An 18389-nucleotide genomic window follows, 5' to 3' on the forward strand; every position below is an offset into this window, starting at 1 on the left:
ATGGCCATTGAGAACTGCACCGTGTTTACAGACTTCATACTCTTAGGACTCTCTGGCAGGCGGGATGTGCAGCAGGGGCTCTTTGTGCTCTTCCTGCTGGTTTATGGCATCACTGTGATTGCAAACCCAGGGATGATCCTGCTGATCAGCATGGACCCAAGACTCCACACGCCCATGTATAATTTCCTGAGCAATCTGTCATTCAGTGATGTCTGCTACTCCTCCTCTTTCTCCCCCAAGATGCTGGCTGATTTCTTATCTAAGCAAAAGAAGATTGCATATAATTTATGTGCTGTTCAGATGTTCTTTTTTGGTACCTTTGCAGATGTGCAATGTGTTATGCTGTCTGTCATGGCATATGACCGTTATGTAGCCATTTGTAATCCACTTCTGTGTACAACAGCCGTGTCTGGAAGAGTCTGTACACAGCTAGTGGCCATTGTGTACATCCAAAGTCTGGTGTACTCTGCAATCGTCACTTATTGCACAATTCAATTGTCATTCTGCAATTCCAATATCATCAATCACTTTTTCTGTGACTTCCCACCCTTACTAGCCCTCTCCACCTCAGACACAACCATCAATGAGATAGTGATGTTCACTTACAGTAGCTGTGCTCTGGGGTTCAGTATTGTCACTATCCTCCTCTCCTACAGCTACATCATAAATACCATCCTTAGAATGAAATCAGCCAAGGACAGACACGAAGCCTTCTCTACCTGTGCCTCCCATTTAACTGCTGTGGCTATGTTTTATGGGACACTCCTGTTCATGTATTTCCGACCCAGCTCTAGTCACTCCATGGACACAGACAAAGTGGCCTCTGTTTTCTACACAGGTGTCATTTCCATATTAAACCCACTGATCTACAGTTTGAGGAACAAGGATGTGAAAGAGCCCTAAAAAAAGCAGTTGGCACTAAATTATTTTCTGATGGAAGCCATGTTTTCACACAAAGTGTTTATTTGAAGATCCTGAGAGCTAAAGTTCAGGTGTCTGATATACATTAGTATGGGTTCACCAGTGCCTGGTTATAAGTATTTTTCACTACTTATCATTGTGTATAAATTAAACATAAGGACCAGTCATTAGTGATCTTAATTGATTCATGTATTTGATATACATTATTATATTTTTAAAGATTTTATTTATTTATTTTTAGAGAGGGAAGGGAGGGGGAGAGAGAGGGAGAGAGAGAGAGAGAGAAACATCAATGTGCGGTTGCTGGGGGTCATGGCTTGCAACCCAGGCATGTATCCTGACTGGGAATCGAACCTGCGACACTTTGGTTCGCAGCCCGTGCTCAATCCACTGAACTACGCCAGCCAGGGCCTATATACATTATTATTGACTCACTAGTGCCCAATGATAAATATTTTCCTTTACTTTTCATTGTTCTAAATTAAACATAGGGAACAGTTATTATTCATCTTAATCTTCTCCCCAAGCTAAGGGAAACTAGTAATAGGTAAACTTCACTGTTTTTCAGAGAGGATTTTATCCCTGCCTTCTTTATTCACTGGTAAGTCCCAGTGAGACATCATGGTCTGAGCAACCCCTCTACCCATGTCAGTTCAACTCACCCTCCCAAGGTTCCATCTATTTAAACAATGGGTGTAATAAACTTGCTCCTTCAGGGAGAGTTCATGGGTTAAAATAGGTTTGTTTGTTTTATTCCTATGCAATTGTCTCACTCTATAAATATTGCATCATAATACTTACAAGTATAAGCAATAAATAAATAAATAACAATTAAAAAAACCTTTGCCCTGAACTGAAAGTTTCATTCCTGCATGACCCTTTCCATTCTTGTTCACAAATATTTCTACCTGCCTACTGACAATGCCTTTCTTCCAGGATGTTTTTTGTTGAATCACTGAATGAGTGCCCTCTGCAAAACTGAAGCAATAAAGAGCCTTTGTAAATATTTTTAAAAATACTGAGCTCCCTTCATTTTATTTTATTCTATGTTGTTATGTCCAACTTAGACAAAGATCATCAGTTCTCCTTGTCTTTCAGCCTAAGGTGAATAAGTTTCAGGAACAGAGATCACATAAAGAGAATTTCCTGAATCATCTATTTCTCATCGTTCTGCTACAAATTTATTAACAGATATCCAAAGGATCAGGAGCTGTAGATTCATACTGCACCTCAGAGTATTCAAATCAGCCTATGGATTTCCCTTCTTGCCTTCACTGTGGAGAACAGACATGACCTTACTGATAAATGTACAGAAATGCATGAATGGAAGTTGGGCCTAAAAACACCAGGGCCTCCTCAAGGTCAATGGAAAGGAAAACTCTATCTTGATGTGTGTATAGCTCCACACTAGTTAAAACAAAATTTAAAAAAATGAATTGCCCAATTGATACAGATTAAATTGTAAAGTCATAGTTATAAACAAAAATACATGTTCAATGGAAAAATAAGGAAAAATAGTAGTATTCCATTTGTAATGATTTACACTTGCTGTCTATATATCTGTGAAATAAACTGGAAGCATATTATAGACAACTTTAACAGTGGCCATTTCTGAGTATGTCATTGCTATTCTAATAGCTTAATTAAGTTAATTGCTTGTGTTGGTCTCCAGGCAGTCAATTGACAATTGCCAAGTATGAAAAACAGAACACAATGTCAGATTCCAATGAGTGCTTATTTCATTTTATGTTGTTGTCAAGAAGGGAACAAGGAGACATTCTTTTCTGGGTCCAAAAGGACAGGGTACTAGGTCATAGAAGACTTTCTCTTTAGGTCCTCATCCCCAGTGTTCTCTGGGCCTAGTGTTATCAGTGTATGAAAAGTGCTGAATGTCACATGCTTCCAAGCACTGAAGCATTTATAAGAATTAAACAGTACATTAAAAGCATGCAATTCTCAGCAGGTAAATTGCTTTCAATTACTGATTGAAAATTTTAAGGCAAAAATAATATTACTCTTACCTCTATTCTTTTATAACATCAAATAATTTTGTGGTTGTTCAAAGAATATTAAACACATCAGAACCTCTAATCATTGTCCAAACCCCTTCCACTCTCAACTATTTTACTAAAAGCATACTAAATATATTCATATTTATAAAAATGAAATCTCTTCATGATGTGTAAATTTGGATTGGATCGTCATGATTCACATATATGTTTAGGGGAAAAATATATCATTTTCTGTTACATTTTTCTTTAAAGATACTGAAACAATAGCTGTTACATATAATCAGCAAGTGGAATTTTTGTTCCTGTTTGTGTCTTATTTTCTTTTTAAGGGAATGATCAAATGGCAGACAGGTTAGGATAAGAACTGGACTTTGAAGTGAGACACAACTGAATTCAAATCTGTTCAAATCCTTTCCTGTCCCCAGTAAATTCAATAAAAAGAAACAAAGGAGAAAAAATCCTTTCTGCATTAACTGTGTAAGCTTAAAGCACTTAATTGTTTTAAGTCTCAGATTCCTCATCTTTTTATCACAGGCTTACTATATACATTACTAAAAGAAATATATATATATAATCCGACATTTGTGATTCTTGAAGAGAGTTTCTAATATCATACAGAGCCAACCATCTGCCTATCAGAAGCGAAGCCCTGCTGCAGAGGGAAGAGACTGTGTCCTTGCTGGCCTCATGTCAGGAAGTGAAGTCTCCAGGATCCATCTTCATCTGCAGTAGAGCCTGCTCACCCCACAGTCACATTCCTGTGTGCATCCTAGCCTCAGGGGGTGTGGGACTCTCTGCCATCTACCTCAGAACTTGGCTTTCCTGACCCTGCCTTCACTCTTAGAGCTGAGTGGAGGTTTTCTCATGGCCACACCATTCCCATGTGCCGGCAAAATCCCGGGACCCACTCTATTTGTCGAACCCCAGACCCCACACTGACAAAAAATAAGTTCAGATCATTAATCCCAGAGTTCCTCATTGCATGGTATTCTGTTTGTCCCTATCCCAAGGACTGTGACTATACTGGCATAATTAGCTACAAAGGAACTAATATTTATGTTACAATGAATTCCTGTACTCTGGACATTTTCTGCTCAGTATTTAAAAAATGAATTTGATTCTACTCGCTCATAGGTTATCATCCCATTCTTCTCTACTGAAACCCCACTTTGGCCAGAGCCCTACCTCACCACTGATCTGCATAGACAAGTCCCTTTTTGGAAAGATAGCTTCCCTTGCAATAAAGGGTACAGTAATCTACATTATAACCCAACATACATTTTCACTATCAGAAGGCTTCCCTCACTACTCCATCAGTCTACTCAAACTCCCCTGAGGTGTACAAGGTCTGTCCAGAAGGTATCCAGCCATGGAATATGAAAAAGAGAGGCCTTTACTCCAGAAGACCCACGATACAAGAAACATTGGACAATAACAAGGACAAAGCATCTCAGTCCCCTTCAAAGTAGATACCTTGGGGCCTCCCAAAGTTCTCCAAATAGCCATCATCTGCCCTGTCATATTTTCCCAAATCTCTTTGAGCCTGTGAAATCTCTTCAATTTCAAAGGATTTTAATTTTGGGAAGGTCCATAAATTGCAGGGTGCCAAATCTGGGCTGGAGGGGTCTTAGTCACCTGGGTGATCAGATGTTTAGTCAAAAAGGCCTGCAAGAGACATGATGCACTAGGGGGCACACTGTTGTGATGAAGCTGCCAATCACCAGTTGCCCATAGCTGCAGCCTTCTAAGTCATCCCAACACTTTCCAAAGGAATGTTCAGTTTAACATAACTTTTGTTGCATATTCTTTGCTCTAGTCACTCAGTCATTCTGAATGCAAGGCACACAGCACACATACTCACTCAATGGCATCTACTGCCCCCACTGTCCAGTGCAGAAAGTGGTCATTCTTCACACAGGTGCATTTTAGTCCACTCTCCTTGGCTGACAATTACATCACTGTTGCACAAACTGTTCTCTTTTTATTTACAACGACTGGACTTTTTCCAGGCATGCCTCATATACTTTCTTTCAATGTACAGTCCTAATTTCAGTAGGGGTCATTCCCCAGAAGACAACCACACTGTCATCCCACCATCTGTAGGCTTCTCTTCCCATCAGTGGCTCCTGAGTATAGTCCCCTTCAGTAATTTTGTGTAACCAATCAGTGTCACATGTCAAATCCTTAACTATAGTTCTTTATTTGTGCTCAGGCATTAATATCTCCAAACACAAGCACTACCAAGGATGAAGGGTCTATGTATAATAATCTAAGCAAATAGCTCTGTGTGGTAAAAATCTTGTTAGCAAATTTGTTAAATCAAAACAGATATAATTCTCATGACATCTATAAGCCTGTGGCACCATATAAAGAGGCAGTATACTCAAGTGATCTTGAAATCTTCTGTAGAAACACACTCTGAACTGTGGAGGCAATGAAAACAACATTCAGTCCAAGTGCCTCCTCCCATCTCACTCTACCTGTGGCCATCAACAAACCACTCTTTCTCTTTGGGCCTCAGGTTCCACTCTGTCAAATGAGAGGCTGAAACTGAAAAATCTTAATTCTTTATTCAAGTCACTGCATCCTGGATTTTATTAACAGGATCTTGTCAGTGCACGTACCCACTGGGCATAACTGAGCAGTGGCAGATGGCTAGGAATACACTCATACCAATGGAATACATTACAGCTGTAGGCAAGCCAGATCTGACCTGGAACTTGCAGTGAGAGCAGACAGAGTTTCGGATGCAGGAGTCTTACCACCATCAAGCTGGTCTACTTAACAGGCCTTCAGCTCTGACTTTCCACTGTGGGACACAGTTTGTAAAAGTGAATATTCAACTTTGTTATTTGTCAGGAATATCAAACACTCCAAATAATGGCTACAGTTAAAGGAAAAGGTCCTGTCAGTTATTGGTGAGGATGTTCAACAAGGCACTCACACAAGGGTTGTGTGTTATGGCCAGGTGGATTGACGACTTCATAGAAAACTGTATCATGGTATTTATTAAATCTAAATTTTATATACACACCCACATACATTTTCAACTCTCAGTTTTATATAGAAGATAAATGGGTGTTTGTGTCTACCAAAGGGCATTACCAGAGTGTTCACACTAAAATTATTGGAAATAACAAGAGAGAAAACAACTCTGCTGCCTCCCATGATCGTTAAAGTAGATCAATAAATAACAACGTAGTTGTACAAAAGAATGCTCTACACCAGTGGGATCCACCTTTGCAACTGAACACACAATGTGAACAAGTGTATAACTGCCTAGAGCAGCACATGCTTTAGGTGTCTGCTTGTGCTTGGTTCAAAATTAATCAACTGTGATAATAACCAAAAATGTAGTTATTCCTTTGGATGAAGAGAGTAGTGACTTAACAGGATTTCTGGTGCCCTGACCAGTGTAGCTCAGTTTGTTGAGTGTCATATGCAAGATGAAAAGTCACCAGTTTGATTCCCAGTCAGGGTACAGGCCTGGGTTGCAGGTTCAGTCTCCTGTCAGGGAGTGTACAGGAGGCAACCACCTGCTATTCCCCTCCCACAAAATGTTTCTCCCTCTCTTTGCTCCATCCCATCCCCTCTCTCTAAAAAGAAATCAATAAAATATTTTTAAAAAGGATATCCTCAAGTAGAAGGATTTGGTGACTCTGGTAGTGTTCTATTTGTTGTTTTGGTCTTACTTACAAGGGCATTTATTTTAAATTTATCTAGCTATATACTTATCATTTAAGTGATATCATGTACCTTACATATCAAAAAGGTTATCCAAAAAGCAAATCTATGTTTGCACCATTAGATTCTAAGAAACTTCAGAAATTTATTGTTGTAAAGTTTTTAGTTCCAGTGTTGCCTTGTCTACAATGAAGCCCAGTAAATTCTCGGAAAATAATTGAGCAACTTTTAAGGAATACTTCTGTGATAATATGTCACTTTACTTATAAATTATTACTGTATTTTTAGCAAATATTTCTTGTTCAAAATATGAACACCTTCTTTTTTTATTGATGTTCAACTACAGTTGTTTCCATTTCCCCCTCTATTGCCACCCACATCACCCATCCCCTTCTCCCATTCTCCATCCTACCACCCTTTGACTTTGTCCATGTGTCATTTATGTATGTTCATTGACGACCCCTCCTCTATTTCATTCCATTATTAACTCCTCCCTTCCCTCTGGTTACTGACAGTTTGTTCTCTATCAGTGTCTCTGGTTATATTTTGCTTGCTTGTTTGTTTGGGTGATTAGGTTCCCCTATGGGTGAGATCCTATGGTATTTGTCTTTCAACTCCTAACTTATTTCACTTAGCATAATGCTCTCCAGATCCATCCATGCTGTTCTGAAGAGTCCTTCTTTGTTTATGCTGTGTAGTATTCTATTGGGTAATTGTACCATAATTTTTGGATCCACTCATTTACCCATGGGCACTTAGGTTGCTTCCAGCACTTGACTATTGTAAATTGTGCTGCTATGAACTTTCGGGTGCATCACTTCCTTTTAATTGGTGTTTCAGAATCCTAAGTGCATAATGCCAGCATGGAATTGCTGGATCAAAAGGCAGTTCCATTTTCAGTTTTCTGAGGAAATCCCTAGTGTTTTCCAGAGTGGCTAAAGCAGTCTGCATTCCCACAGACAGTGCACTGGGTTTCATTTTCTTCATATGCTCACCAGCATTTGTTGTTTGTTGATTGGTTATGTTGGCTATTTTGATGGGTGTGGAGTGGCATCTCATTGTGGTTTTAATTTGCATCTCTCTAAAGGCTAGCATCCTTTCATGTGTCTCTGGGCCCTCTGTATGGCCTCTTTGGAGAATTCTCTGTTGATGACCTTTGCCCATTCTTTAATTGGCTTGTTTTGCTTCCTGGAGTGGTGTCCTCTCACTTCTTTATATCTTTTGGAGATCAAACCCTTGTTCACGGTATCATTTGCAATTACATTTTCCCATGTAGTAGGTTCCCTTTTCATTTTGCTGTTTTCTTTAGCTGTGCAGAAGCTTCTTATTTGATGAGGTCCCATTTGTTTATTCTTTCCTTTATGACCCTTGCTCTAGGGAAGATGTAGGTGAAAATATTGCTGCTTGGAATATCTGAGATTTTCCTGCCTATGTTCTCCTCTAGGACTTTCATGGTGTTGCCACTTCTAATATTATTTCCAGGAACAAAGATATTAGTTAACCTCATTGCCACTGGTGCCATTACCAAGCATACACTCCCAGAAATAGAATTGCTTGCTCATAAAACAGTTTCATTTTAATTTTTTTAGTTAACTCCATACTACTTTCTATGTGGCTGCACCACTCTGCAAGCTCAAGACATCCCTCTTCCCCATACCAAAAAATACAAATGGTTGTAAGAAAATAGTACAAACAACTCTATGCTAAGAAATTGATCAGGAGGAAATAGATAAATTCCTAGAAACATACAATCTTCCAACACTGAATGAGGAAGAATCAGAGTGCCCGAATAGAAAGAATACAACCAGGGAAATTGAAACAGTAACCAAAAAAACTCTCAACAAATAACAAGTCCTGGACCAGATGTCTTCACAGGTGAATTTTATCAAACATTCAAAAAACACTTATTTTGAGCAACTTTTATGAATTTAATGAAAATGTCTAAAAGAGTCTAGTTCACTTATTACCTCTAGGTTTCCATTACTATATCATATAATGAGTTTATTAGAAACAAGCCAGGATATGTATCATAACATATATGATAATATATGGTGATTATTAAACAACATAAAACATCTCACTCTGGTAAAAAAGACAAAATTGAGTTTATTTACAGTCAAATTTATATGCTCTTAAAGTTCATTTCTTAGAATTTATTTTAAAGAAGAACATAGCTATGATAAATTATGAATGTATAATTATGCTCATAACAAAATTTCATGGTATAAAGATTCCCTGTAAACTAACAGGATAGTAGCAAAAGAAGAATGAATGAATGAATGTAAAAAAGGCTGCACTGACATTATTCAGAATAACTATTTGCATATAAGCTATATTTATTGTGATGGAATTTTTGTTTGAATGTCAAAAATCCTATAAGAGACACCAAAATCTAGTTTTCCCTAAGCACTATGGCTATAGTCCATTTTTTCTGTATTTACAAATACATTTATTTTGTGAAAATGTTTAATGTGAAAGGGTTTGTATATGTGTGTCTTTGTGTGTAATTTGAGTGGTTGTTTTTGTCAATTATGAGATGGAAGAAACATACATGTATAAGATGTGGTGAGCTGGGAGTAAAAAACACTCAGTGTAGTAATTATGCTTTGGTAAGTAAGTACAATGTTAGGTAACAAGGTAGGGAGGCACAAAAGCAACATTTTAAAAAGGCCCTTGTTTCTTTCTCAATTTCCCATCCTGTAGGGAATAACAGATGATAAAAGATCTTATTATACTTGTCACTTGTTCCTGAGAGACCAGCGCCCAGGTCCAGGCAAAGCATGGTGATATAAGCCAGGTCACTGAGGGGACAGTGCTGAACCCTCTGGTGGACAGAATGCAGGCAACAAAAGAATCCGTGATCTGGAACAGGTACAGGTTTTAACTGTGGTTTTCTCGTTCCTATTTTAGATTTCTTTAGCTTTTTATCTGTATTTAACTTATAGCATGTTATAGAACTAATGAAGGGTAAGAAATATTATACAAACTTTTACTTACTTTTATCAACCTCATTATTTTAAAGACATTCATAAATGGCAAGGAAGAATAAAATGTGAGTATTATTTATAAAGGTGATTGGACATTTTTTGTTTTTCCTCTCTTACTTGTACTTTTACATATTTTATAAGTATTTTTCATTTGAAGTGAAGTTTTTTTGAAAAAAATATATCTCTACAAGCACAGATATTTGGACAAGTTCAAACAAGGTGTTTTACAGACCTGCATAAAGATTATCATATCATTTTTCAGATGTAATTCTTTGTCCTTTCTACATTTCTCATTTTCTCATATTCCCACACAATAAAAGAGGTCATGTATTATGCTATATATGATATGCTTAGTTTGTGCAAAATATAACAGCAGAACATAGAATTTAATTGGCCTTCCAAATACCAAGTCTTTTTAACCAAAGGATTGCACATTTCAGGAATTCTCAAGAGGAAGGGAATCAAGAACACACTTGAGCCATTTTACAATTTCTAAGGAATTGAATGAGGTCCAATTCACACAGAGATCGTTCTGAGGTTATGGGACTATGGACACATGAGAACATTACCTTGTATCTTGCACATTTGATCTTTTGGTAAGTAGATTAAGTGGCTTCTAGCAGGTTAGAGTAGAGGGTCTCACACAGTAATCCACATTTGCCTCTGGGTCACCTGTGCTACCAGGATGCCTATTATGGAATCCCAACACACCTCCCCCAAACAGTTCTGTCTGAGGGTGCATGGTAAGCCCTACATGTTCCAGTGTGTGCACTCTAACCTATCATCCATGGTGACCCCTCCAACTTCTTCTCTAGTGAACGCCCCCTGATCTGGGAGTCCTGGATCACAGACTTTTTATCCCTTGTTGAGTGAGGCTGGATAGGACCAGGGGATAATGGGGAAGTGGGGACACAACATATCAAGAAACAAGTCAGTGATCTGCATGCTTTACAGTATTGGATAATGAGGGAAAATAAAAAAATATATTTGTTATCTGCATCTCCCACTTCACTATGCTTTTTTATTACAGAATATAATAACACACTACATCAAGAACAGAAACAACCTTGTAATTAGATATGGTTTATCTGAATCAAATCATTCTAAGAACAACTTGGCCAATGCTGAGGACATCAATTTCTTAATCTATAAGATAAAAAGTACCACATAGGTATGGAAATAAAATAAATTACTTTGTCTCAAAGTGTGCTACCTATTCTATATAAGCTGTATTATTATCATTTATCAATTCACATTAAATTGGAAATATTGCAGAGAGCATGTTTACCTAAGGACAATGTGCATTGTTGAGCTCTTTTTCTAACTGCTGACAAATAGAAAGAACCAGCAGTGTAACTGCTAAGACAGTCAGATGATTTGCCCTTCACTTGCATTTCCTTCCTTCACAACCAGGGATTTCCAGACCTGAGTGATGGCCACTGAGAACTGCACCGTGTTTACAGACTTCATACTCGTAGGACTCTCTGGCAGGCGGGATGTGCAGCAGGGACTCTTTCTGCTCTTCCTGCTGGTTTATGGCATCACTGTGATTGCCAACCTGGGGATGATCCTGCTGATCAGCATGGACCCCCGGCTCCACACTCCCATGTATTTTTTCCTGAGCAATTTGTCTTTCTGTGATGTCTGCTACTCCTCCACTATTTCTCCCAAGATGCTGGCTGATTTCTTATCTCAGCAAAAGAAGATTGCATATAACTTATGCGTGGTGCAGATGTTCTTTTTTGGTATTTTTGCAGCTGTGGACTGTGTCATGCTGTCTGTCATGGCATATGACCGTTATGTAGCCATTTGTAATCCACTTCTGTATACTGTTATCATGTCCAGGAGAGTGTGTATCCAGCTGGTAATCACTGCCTACACTGTAGGTTTTATAGATATCACCATCTTTATCTATTGCACAACTCAATTGTCATTTTGCAATTCCAATATCATCAATCACTTTTTCTGTGACTTCCCTCCTTTACTAGCCCTCTCCACCTCAGACACAACCACCAGTGAAATAGCAATGATCATTGAGTGTAGTTGTATTGTGGGGTCCAGTCTCATCACTGTCTTCCTCTCCTACAGCTACATCATCACTACCATCCTTCGCATGAAGTCAGCTGCAGGCAGACACAACGCATTCTCTACCTGTACCTCCCACATAACTGCTGTGGCCATATTTTATGGGACACTCTTTTTCATGTATTTTCGACCTGGTTCTAGTTACACCATGGACACTGACAAAGTGGCTTCTGTTTTCTACACAGTTGTCATCCCCATGTTAAACCCACTAATCTATAGTTTGAGGAATAAGGATGTGAAAGATGCCCTGAAAAAAGCAGTTAGCACTAAATTACGTACTTGGTGAACGTGTGTTCAGTCACAAAGATTTTATTTGTAGATCTTCAGAGCTAATATTTATGTACATTGAAACAGTTTTCTATAGTCTCACAAGTACAATTCTGGATATTTCTTTACCCACTTTTGTGCCTAAACTGATTGTGAAGAATAGTCATCATGAATCTATGTCTTTGAACCAAAGGAAAGAAGTAATAGGTTTACTCTACTGTTTTACAAAGAGGATCTTGGTGTACTGATCTCCTCTCTTCATGAGTGTATATATCCTAGAGTGATATGGGCATAGTACCGTCTTCCTCCATGTTTAAAGTCCCAGTTTTTTAAGCAATGGTTTTAATAAACTTGCTGAGCCAGAAGGGTGTTTTAATAGTTTAAGTTAGCTTTCATTTTCTTCTTCCTCTGTACTTGTAGCATCGTATAAATTTCTCATTATAAGACTTAGGCGTAATAAGTAGTAAATGAATGAATAAGAATAAGTTGAAATTCTTCTGTTTTAGATCAGAGTCCCATAAATGCAAGGCTGTTGTCTGTCTTGTTCACTGGTATTTCTACTTTGTCATTTACAATGCTCATTTTCAGGATGCCATTCAAAAACATTGATTGAATGAATGAAGGTGTTTCCCCTGCAACACACATGTAAAAAGCAGCCTTTGTGAATGGAAAAGAAAATAGCTTTGTTTTGTTTTATTCTAACATGTTCACTTTACACAGAATTCACCTGAACTTCTTCTTTGCCCAAGGCTGAGTACCAGGGACACACATTATGTCATGTAGACAACTTCTCAGATCCTCTATTTCTGATCATTCTACCCCAGGGGTCAGCAGGATCAGCAGCTCTAGATTATATGGCACATCATAGTTTTCACATCAGACTGGATTTGCCTTCTTGCCCTCACTCTGGGGAACAGATACATGCTCTTGACAACTCTACAGAAACTGTATGAACGATGCTTGGGGATCGAGGACCTTGACCTTCTCCAATAGCCACTATCCCCTTAATGTAGAAAGTGTGCTTAATGTATGTTATTTTATCTCCCTTTACAACATGTTCATAGCATTATACTAATTAACTCTTTTGAAAACATGAAATTCCCAATTGATATAGTTTAAGTTGAAGAGTTATTAACAAAAAATTATGTTTGATGGAGAAAAAGAAACAACCAAGAAGTATTTACATTACTATGCCAGTTGTAATGCCTTAAATTGGTTCTCTGTCAACCTGTGAAATAAACTGAAACCTTAGTCTAAACACAATTGAATTGTGCTCATTGCTTAGTGGTTCGATGTTAATAGTGCTAAAATCTATTTTAATACCTTAAGATGATTGTACTTGGTATTTACATTGTTACTGAATAACTATTAACACTGTTATAAAAAAATTACATTATCTCAGGTTCTCAGAATATTCACTTAATTTTAAGGTTGCCACTTTATAAAAAAACCTGGAGGCTATCTCTTGTTCTTTGTGGAGGACAGAATAATAGGCTGCTCAAGGCTTCTCATTTTGGTCCTTTTCTCTTTATATACACACACCCTCCTCCCTTTAACATATAAAATGTGCTGAAAGTATGTTGTTCAAACGTCATAAGAATGAAACAACCCACTTCTCACCTCTTGTTAAATGCCCCATTCTTAAGTCACAGACACCTATCTCCTTTTAGCATTGTACTCATATCATTCTGGTATATTATCACCATCTCCTATATGACATTGTGAGCATCCTTAGCTCAAGGACTGAGCAGTCCATGCCTATTATCCAAAGCACCTGCATGGTGTCAGTGACACAAAATGACAAAACAGAGAAATATATGCTAAAATGAAGTACTGGTAACATTTTACCTCTTTAGATTTCACTAAAACAACAAATCTCAGGGTATGAGGATTGGCAATACGTATTTCATCATTCTCCAGAAAGTACATAACTGGGTGTGGATGCTAAAGTGATGGATCTGTAAAGACCAACATTTGACGTACACTCTAAGTAACGAGCATTCATCTCTAATGATTCCTCAGATTTGTCTGTTTCATCCATCTCTGCTCGAGTTTCCACTGGAAATATATTATGAGCAACAGTACAGTAGAATACATTGTATTTTTAAAGCATTATCCAAGAACATATACTTTATAAAAGGTCATACAGGGTGGTGGAAGTGGATGAGAGTATAAGGGTGATAAATGGTAATGAAAAAATGCAATGAGAATGAACTATTAAAAATATCCTCATGCAAATGAACTACATTAGCAGATTCAGCTTTTAATGGCTGTTAATTTCTATACTCTGTTGAATATCCACTAGCCCAACAAGAGAAAAATATTTAAAGCACACATTTACTGTGTCATTATTCATACAAACTATAAGCTAAGGATTGTGAGAATGTAGAAAATCATATTTATACCCATATAGAGAACATAGATAGAGTGATAGATTTCAAATACATACATACATATATTTGTAAAATACAAAAATTGTGAACCAGGGTAATTCAATGTTATGCAATTAAAGAAGAGAAGTTATACTACCCCACAAAATGTCACTTTGGCATACTGATTACTTTGAAATACAGTTACTCAAGAAAGCTACTGTCTTGTCATACATTGGAGGCAACATGAGTCCCTTGGTTCACACATCCTTTGCATTTATTCTGAAGCACTGTGATAAAAAATGTTGTGAATCATTTAATCTGTGATTGCCTCCCCGGATAAGCTAACCTGCACAGATACATCATTTAATGAGTGGCATCTCTCCACATAGGGCAACTAACGGACATGGTTTCATCACATCATCATCTCTTACTTGTTCACCCTTTTCTCAGTCTGAAATCTGCTTTATTACTGGTAGGAGGAAAACTTTCTCTCTATGGGCCTCTCACCTGACTTCTGTGTCCACCCATTAGCAGAGTGTCTCCCAGTATTGGTAAATTTATCTCAGTTCTACACCATGGTCATCCTTGTGCTGAACCTGTTGATTGATGGTTTGACAAACAAATACATAAATGACAACACTAAAAAAGCCACAGGACTGAAGGTAGATTCCTGATGAGATATAACTTTCCAAGATGTGTCTAATTCCCTAACCACAAGCATTAACTGGCAACCCACAACAGCCTTACCAGCACACACACAACTTCTCTCACAAGAATTTCACCAAACACTCATTTTTCACTTGGTCCAATGCAGTTTATAGCTCCAAAACATTTAAAATTCTTAAAATTGCTCCTTAAAGTTAATTTGGCAATGGATTATAGCTGGTTGTCTTAAAGGATATAGTAAATACCTCAGAAAAGTGTGTGTGTCTGCATGTTTGTGTGATCATGTGTAGATTATCCATTGACAAGGGCAGATCACTGGATGATGGAAGAAGCCAGATTCCCTTGATTCATATGCCAGCTCTGTGCCCAGATACTGAGTGGCATTTTGAATGAGTTACTTAATTTTTCTATGCCTCAGTTAACTCTCTGTGAAATAGAGAGAATATAGTACCTGTCATTGATTGTTACATGATTAACTAAGTGAAAACTGAGAACACTGCCTAAGTCATTTGAAGCACTTCATCCATGTTAATCATATATATAGTCTTTGACCCAAATAACAGTCTTAGAATTATACTCAAGAGAAACTAATGATTATGTTCACTCCAACACATGTACAAAATATTCAACATTGAATTATTTACAACAGTATAAAAGTGAAAACAACTCAGTTTATCTCATCACATTAAATCAGGAGTTGACAAACTCCCTTGAAGTGATAAGTACTGCATTTCTTTTAAGATTTGCAGGCTATAAAATTTTTCCACAACCACTGAGATTTGCTTTTGTTTCAAAAAAGGAAACATCAATAATATATAAAGAAATGGTGCATCCCAGCTTCAATAAAATTTTATGGGCTCTAGTTTGCTGACCCATAATCTAGCTTTGTTAAATTACTGCATGATGAGTTTGGACATTGGAAAACTACACAGCAATAAAGATGAATGAACTGCTTCCACATACAACAGCATAGAGAAACTTTACAAACATAGTGTTGAGTGAAACAAGCCAGACAAAGATGTGTAAAATATTTTATGACTTGATTACTGTATACCTCAAAAACATGCAAATTGATTTAGCATACTGGACATCAATTAGTGATGGGTATGGGGAGGATTTCTGAGATGGTAATGGTGTCCTTTTTCTTTTGGCCACATTCTGGGTGCACACACCAATATATTTTTTCCTTGGCTACTTCTCTTTCAGGGACTTCCACTACACAATAGCAACAATAGCACAGAATGCTGAAGGTTTCTTTGCCAATAAGTCAATTCCCTTCTGTGGCTGTTCTCTGCAATTCTTCATCTTCTGCACCTTTGCAGAGTCTGAGTGTCTAAAGCTGGAAGTGATGGCCCTTGATGGACACAAGGCAAGCAGCAACCCTTCCTCTTTACATTCACCATGTCCAGTGAAGTGTGCACCCTGCTTGTGGCTGGGGAGCATATGATTGGAATTATAGATACTTCAATAAAACAATGTTAATATGCTCCTTATGTTTTTGTGGGTCAAATGAGATTAACCATTTCTTCTGAGATGGCCCACCTCCCCTTCTGCTATATTGATGAAATTCGAAGGTGAATGAGTGAGAGATATTCACAGTTTGGGGCTTCATTAACTTATTACTGTATCAGGATGTTTGTGCCAATTGTTATATACCCTACCACTAATGAAGACCAACTGTGCTGAGGGGAGGTTCAAACCTTATTCCACCTGCACCTCCTACTTAACTGTGGTGGTAATTTCCCAGGGAACTGAATCTTCATGTATTTCAGGCCAAGTTGTTCCCACTTCATAGATCAAAACAAAATAAGCTCATTGTTTTACACCCTGTGATGCCGATGCTAAACCCTGGGACTTATACTCTAGAAGTCGAAGATGTGAAAGAGGACCTGAAACCACTTAGAAACAAAAAATGTCTCCATTGAAAAATTATGTATTGGGATATGTACCCAATGGTATGTATACTATGTTGCAAAAAGTTGAACTGTTTTTGATTTATTTGGTATCAACCAGTAACTATTTATACTATGTTTCAGCCACAGCAAAATATGTCATCTTCTAAATACTCCATGCTCTCTTTTATGTCTTGAATGTATATGTGGAACCCTCTGTTTGGACAAATGCTGCTGAATTCTAGTTACCAAATTTTTATTGCATTGATCTTTTAGTTGTACATTCATTTAATTTTCTAAAACTTACTGAGATTTCCAAAGTGTCTGCTGCACTTCTATGTCATTTTATTCCACAGCAGTTACTGCACATTTTGTACTGAGGCAGCTTATCATCTACTGGAACTGACAAATTTTGATAAATGATCATTTGAATTATTTATAATAAACTATAACTATTCCGTAATGAAAAAAGACTAGGCCCTATATCTCCAAAGCATATTGATCAAATACAAAGAAGAATAAATGTGCTTCCTCATATGAACACAATTACCTGCAAACAAAAAGATAAGTGGGAATTAACTGAGAGCTTTGAGTAGTTAGAGAAACATTCTAGACTGATGGATCAGCTAGTAGAAAGTCCTTAAGTTGGACAAAACCATCTCATTTCTCTGGGATTTAAAAGCTTAGCCACCAGTGTGGCTAAGGTATGAAAAGCAAAGGGGACTGTCCTCATAAGCCAATCCCTGTGCTGCAATTCACAATTCACTGGCTTCCTCCAGGGGCTGTCCTTCCCTCCAGCACTCTCTAAACTGGTCCATACACCATCATGTGCCTTAGGACATTGTGGGATCTATGACTCTGTTTCCTAATCATTGTCATCACGGTGGAGTTTCAAGCACTCTGAGATTCAGGACTGTGCTTTCTGTTTCTTTATCCAAGCTCTAGCACAGCACCTGAAAGAAAGATATCAAACATGTTCACTGTTATTGAATGTTTGTACATCTAAGGCATAAAAAAATTCACAGACAGCCTAGTATATGCCTTCAATTCATTTTTTGTATTATGTATGCACAAACAAAAAGTGGTTGTGGATGTCAAAATAAGAAAATTTTAAAGACATACAGATAAACTTTTGAAAAATAAATATACCAAACAATATTTATCAAGATATCTGTCAACTTCACAGGCCTCTGTTCTGCTTTGTTGATGATCAAGTCACTGGAAGTGGCTTCCTTAGCAAACAGGGACAAGGAGATGAATTTGAAGGATCACACAAGAAGCAAGGGCAATCTTAACTATTTACACAAACCAAAAGTCATTCAATTTCTAGATGCCCTTACAAAACGCCTTTGAGTGAAAATGCTAGGGGACTAAAGAGTTGGAAAATTTTAGTTTAAGGAAAGTAGTTATAAATCTAGTAAGTAACACATATGTTAAAGCTATTGTTTCAGAAACTACAGATAGATAAGGCCCATTCTGGTTCCTGGGAGGGAAAGCCAACCT

At 37.6% G+C, this 18389-nt stretch overlaps 2 protein-coding genes across 2 annotated transcripts; both read left to right on the forward strand.

The window, feature by feature from the left end:
* Positions 1-903, forward strand: LOC123816755 (olfactory receptor 1020-like). Its single transcript, XM_045835951.1, has one exon. It carries the CDS (start codon positions 1-3, stop codon positions 901-903), a length of 903 nt encoding a protein of 300 aa, XP_045691907.1.
* A 10133-nt stretch (positions 904-11036) lies between these two features.
* On the forward strand, positions 11037-11975 carry LOC123816764 (olfactory receptor 1052-like). The gene has a single exon (XM_045835960.1). It carries the CDS (start codon positions 11037-11039, stop codon positions 11973-11975), a length of 939 nt encoding a protein of 312 aa, XP_045691916.1.
* The last annotated feature ends 6414 nt before the right edge of the window (positions 11976-18389 follow it).

The sequence above is a fragment of the Phyllostomus hastatus genome, unplaced genomic scaffold, assembly GCF_019186645.2.
Source record: "Phyllostomus hastatus isolate PE091 unplaced genomic scaffold, TTU_PhHast_1.1 phas_contig_109, whole genome shotgun sequence".
In the NCBI taxonomy this organism is placed as follows: domain Eukaryota; kingdom Metazoa; phylum Chordata; class Mammalia; order Chiroptera; family Phyllostomidae; genus Phyllostomus; species Phyllostomus hastatus.

What these genes read in the sequence shown, in the direction of transcription:
- LOC123816755 (XM_045835951.1), top strand. Translation starts at nt 1, where the DNA reads ATGGCCATTGAGAACTGCACCGTGTTTACAGACTTCATACTCTTAGGA.
- LOC123816764 (XM_045835960.1), top strand. Translation starts at nt 11,037, where the DNA reads ATGGCCACTGAGAACTGCACCGTGTTTACAGACTTCATACTCGTAGGA.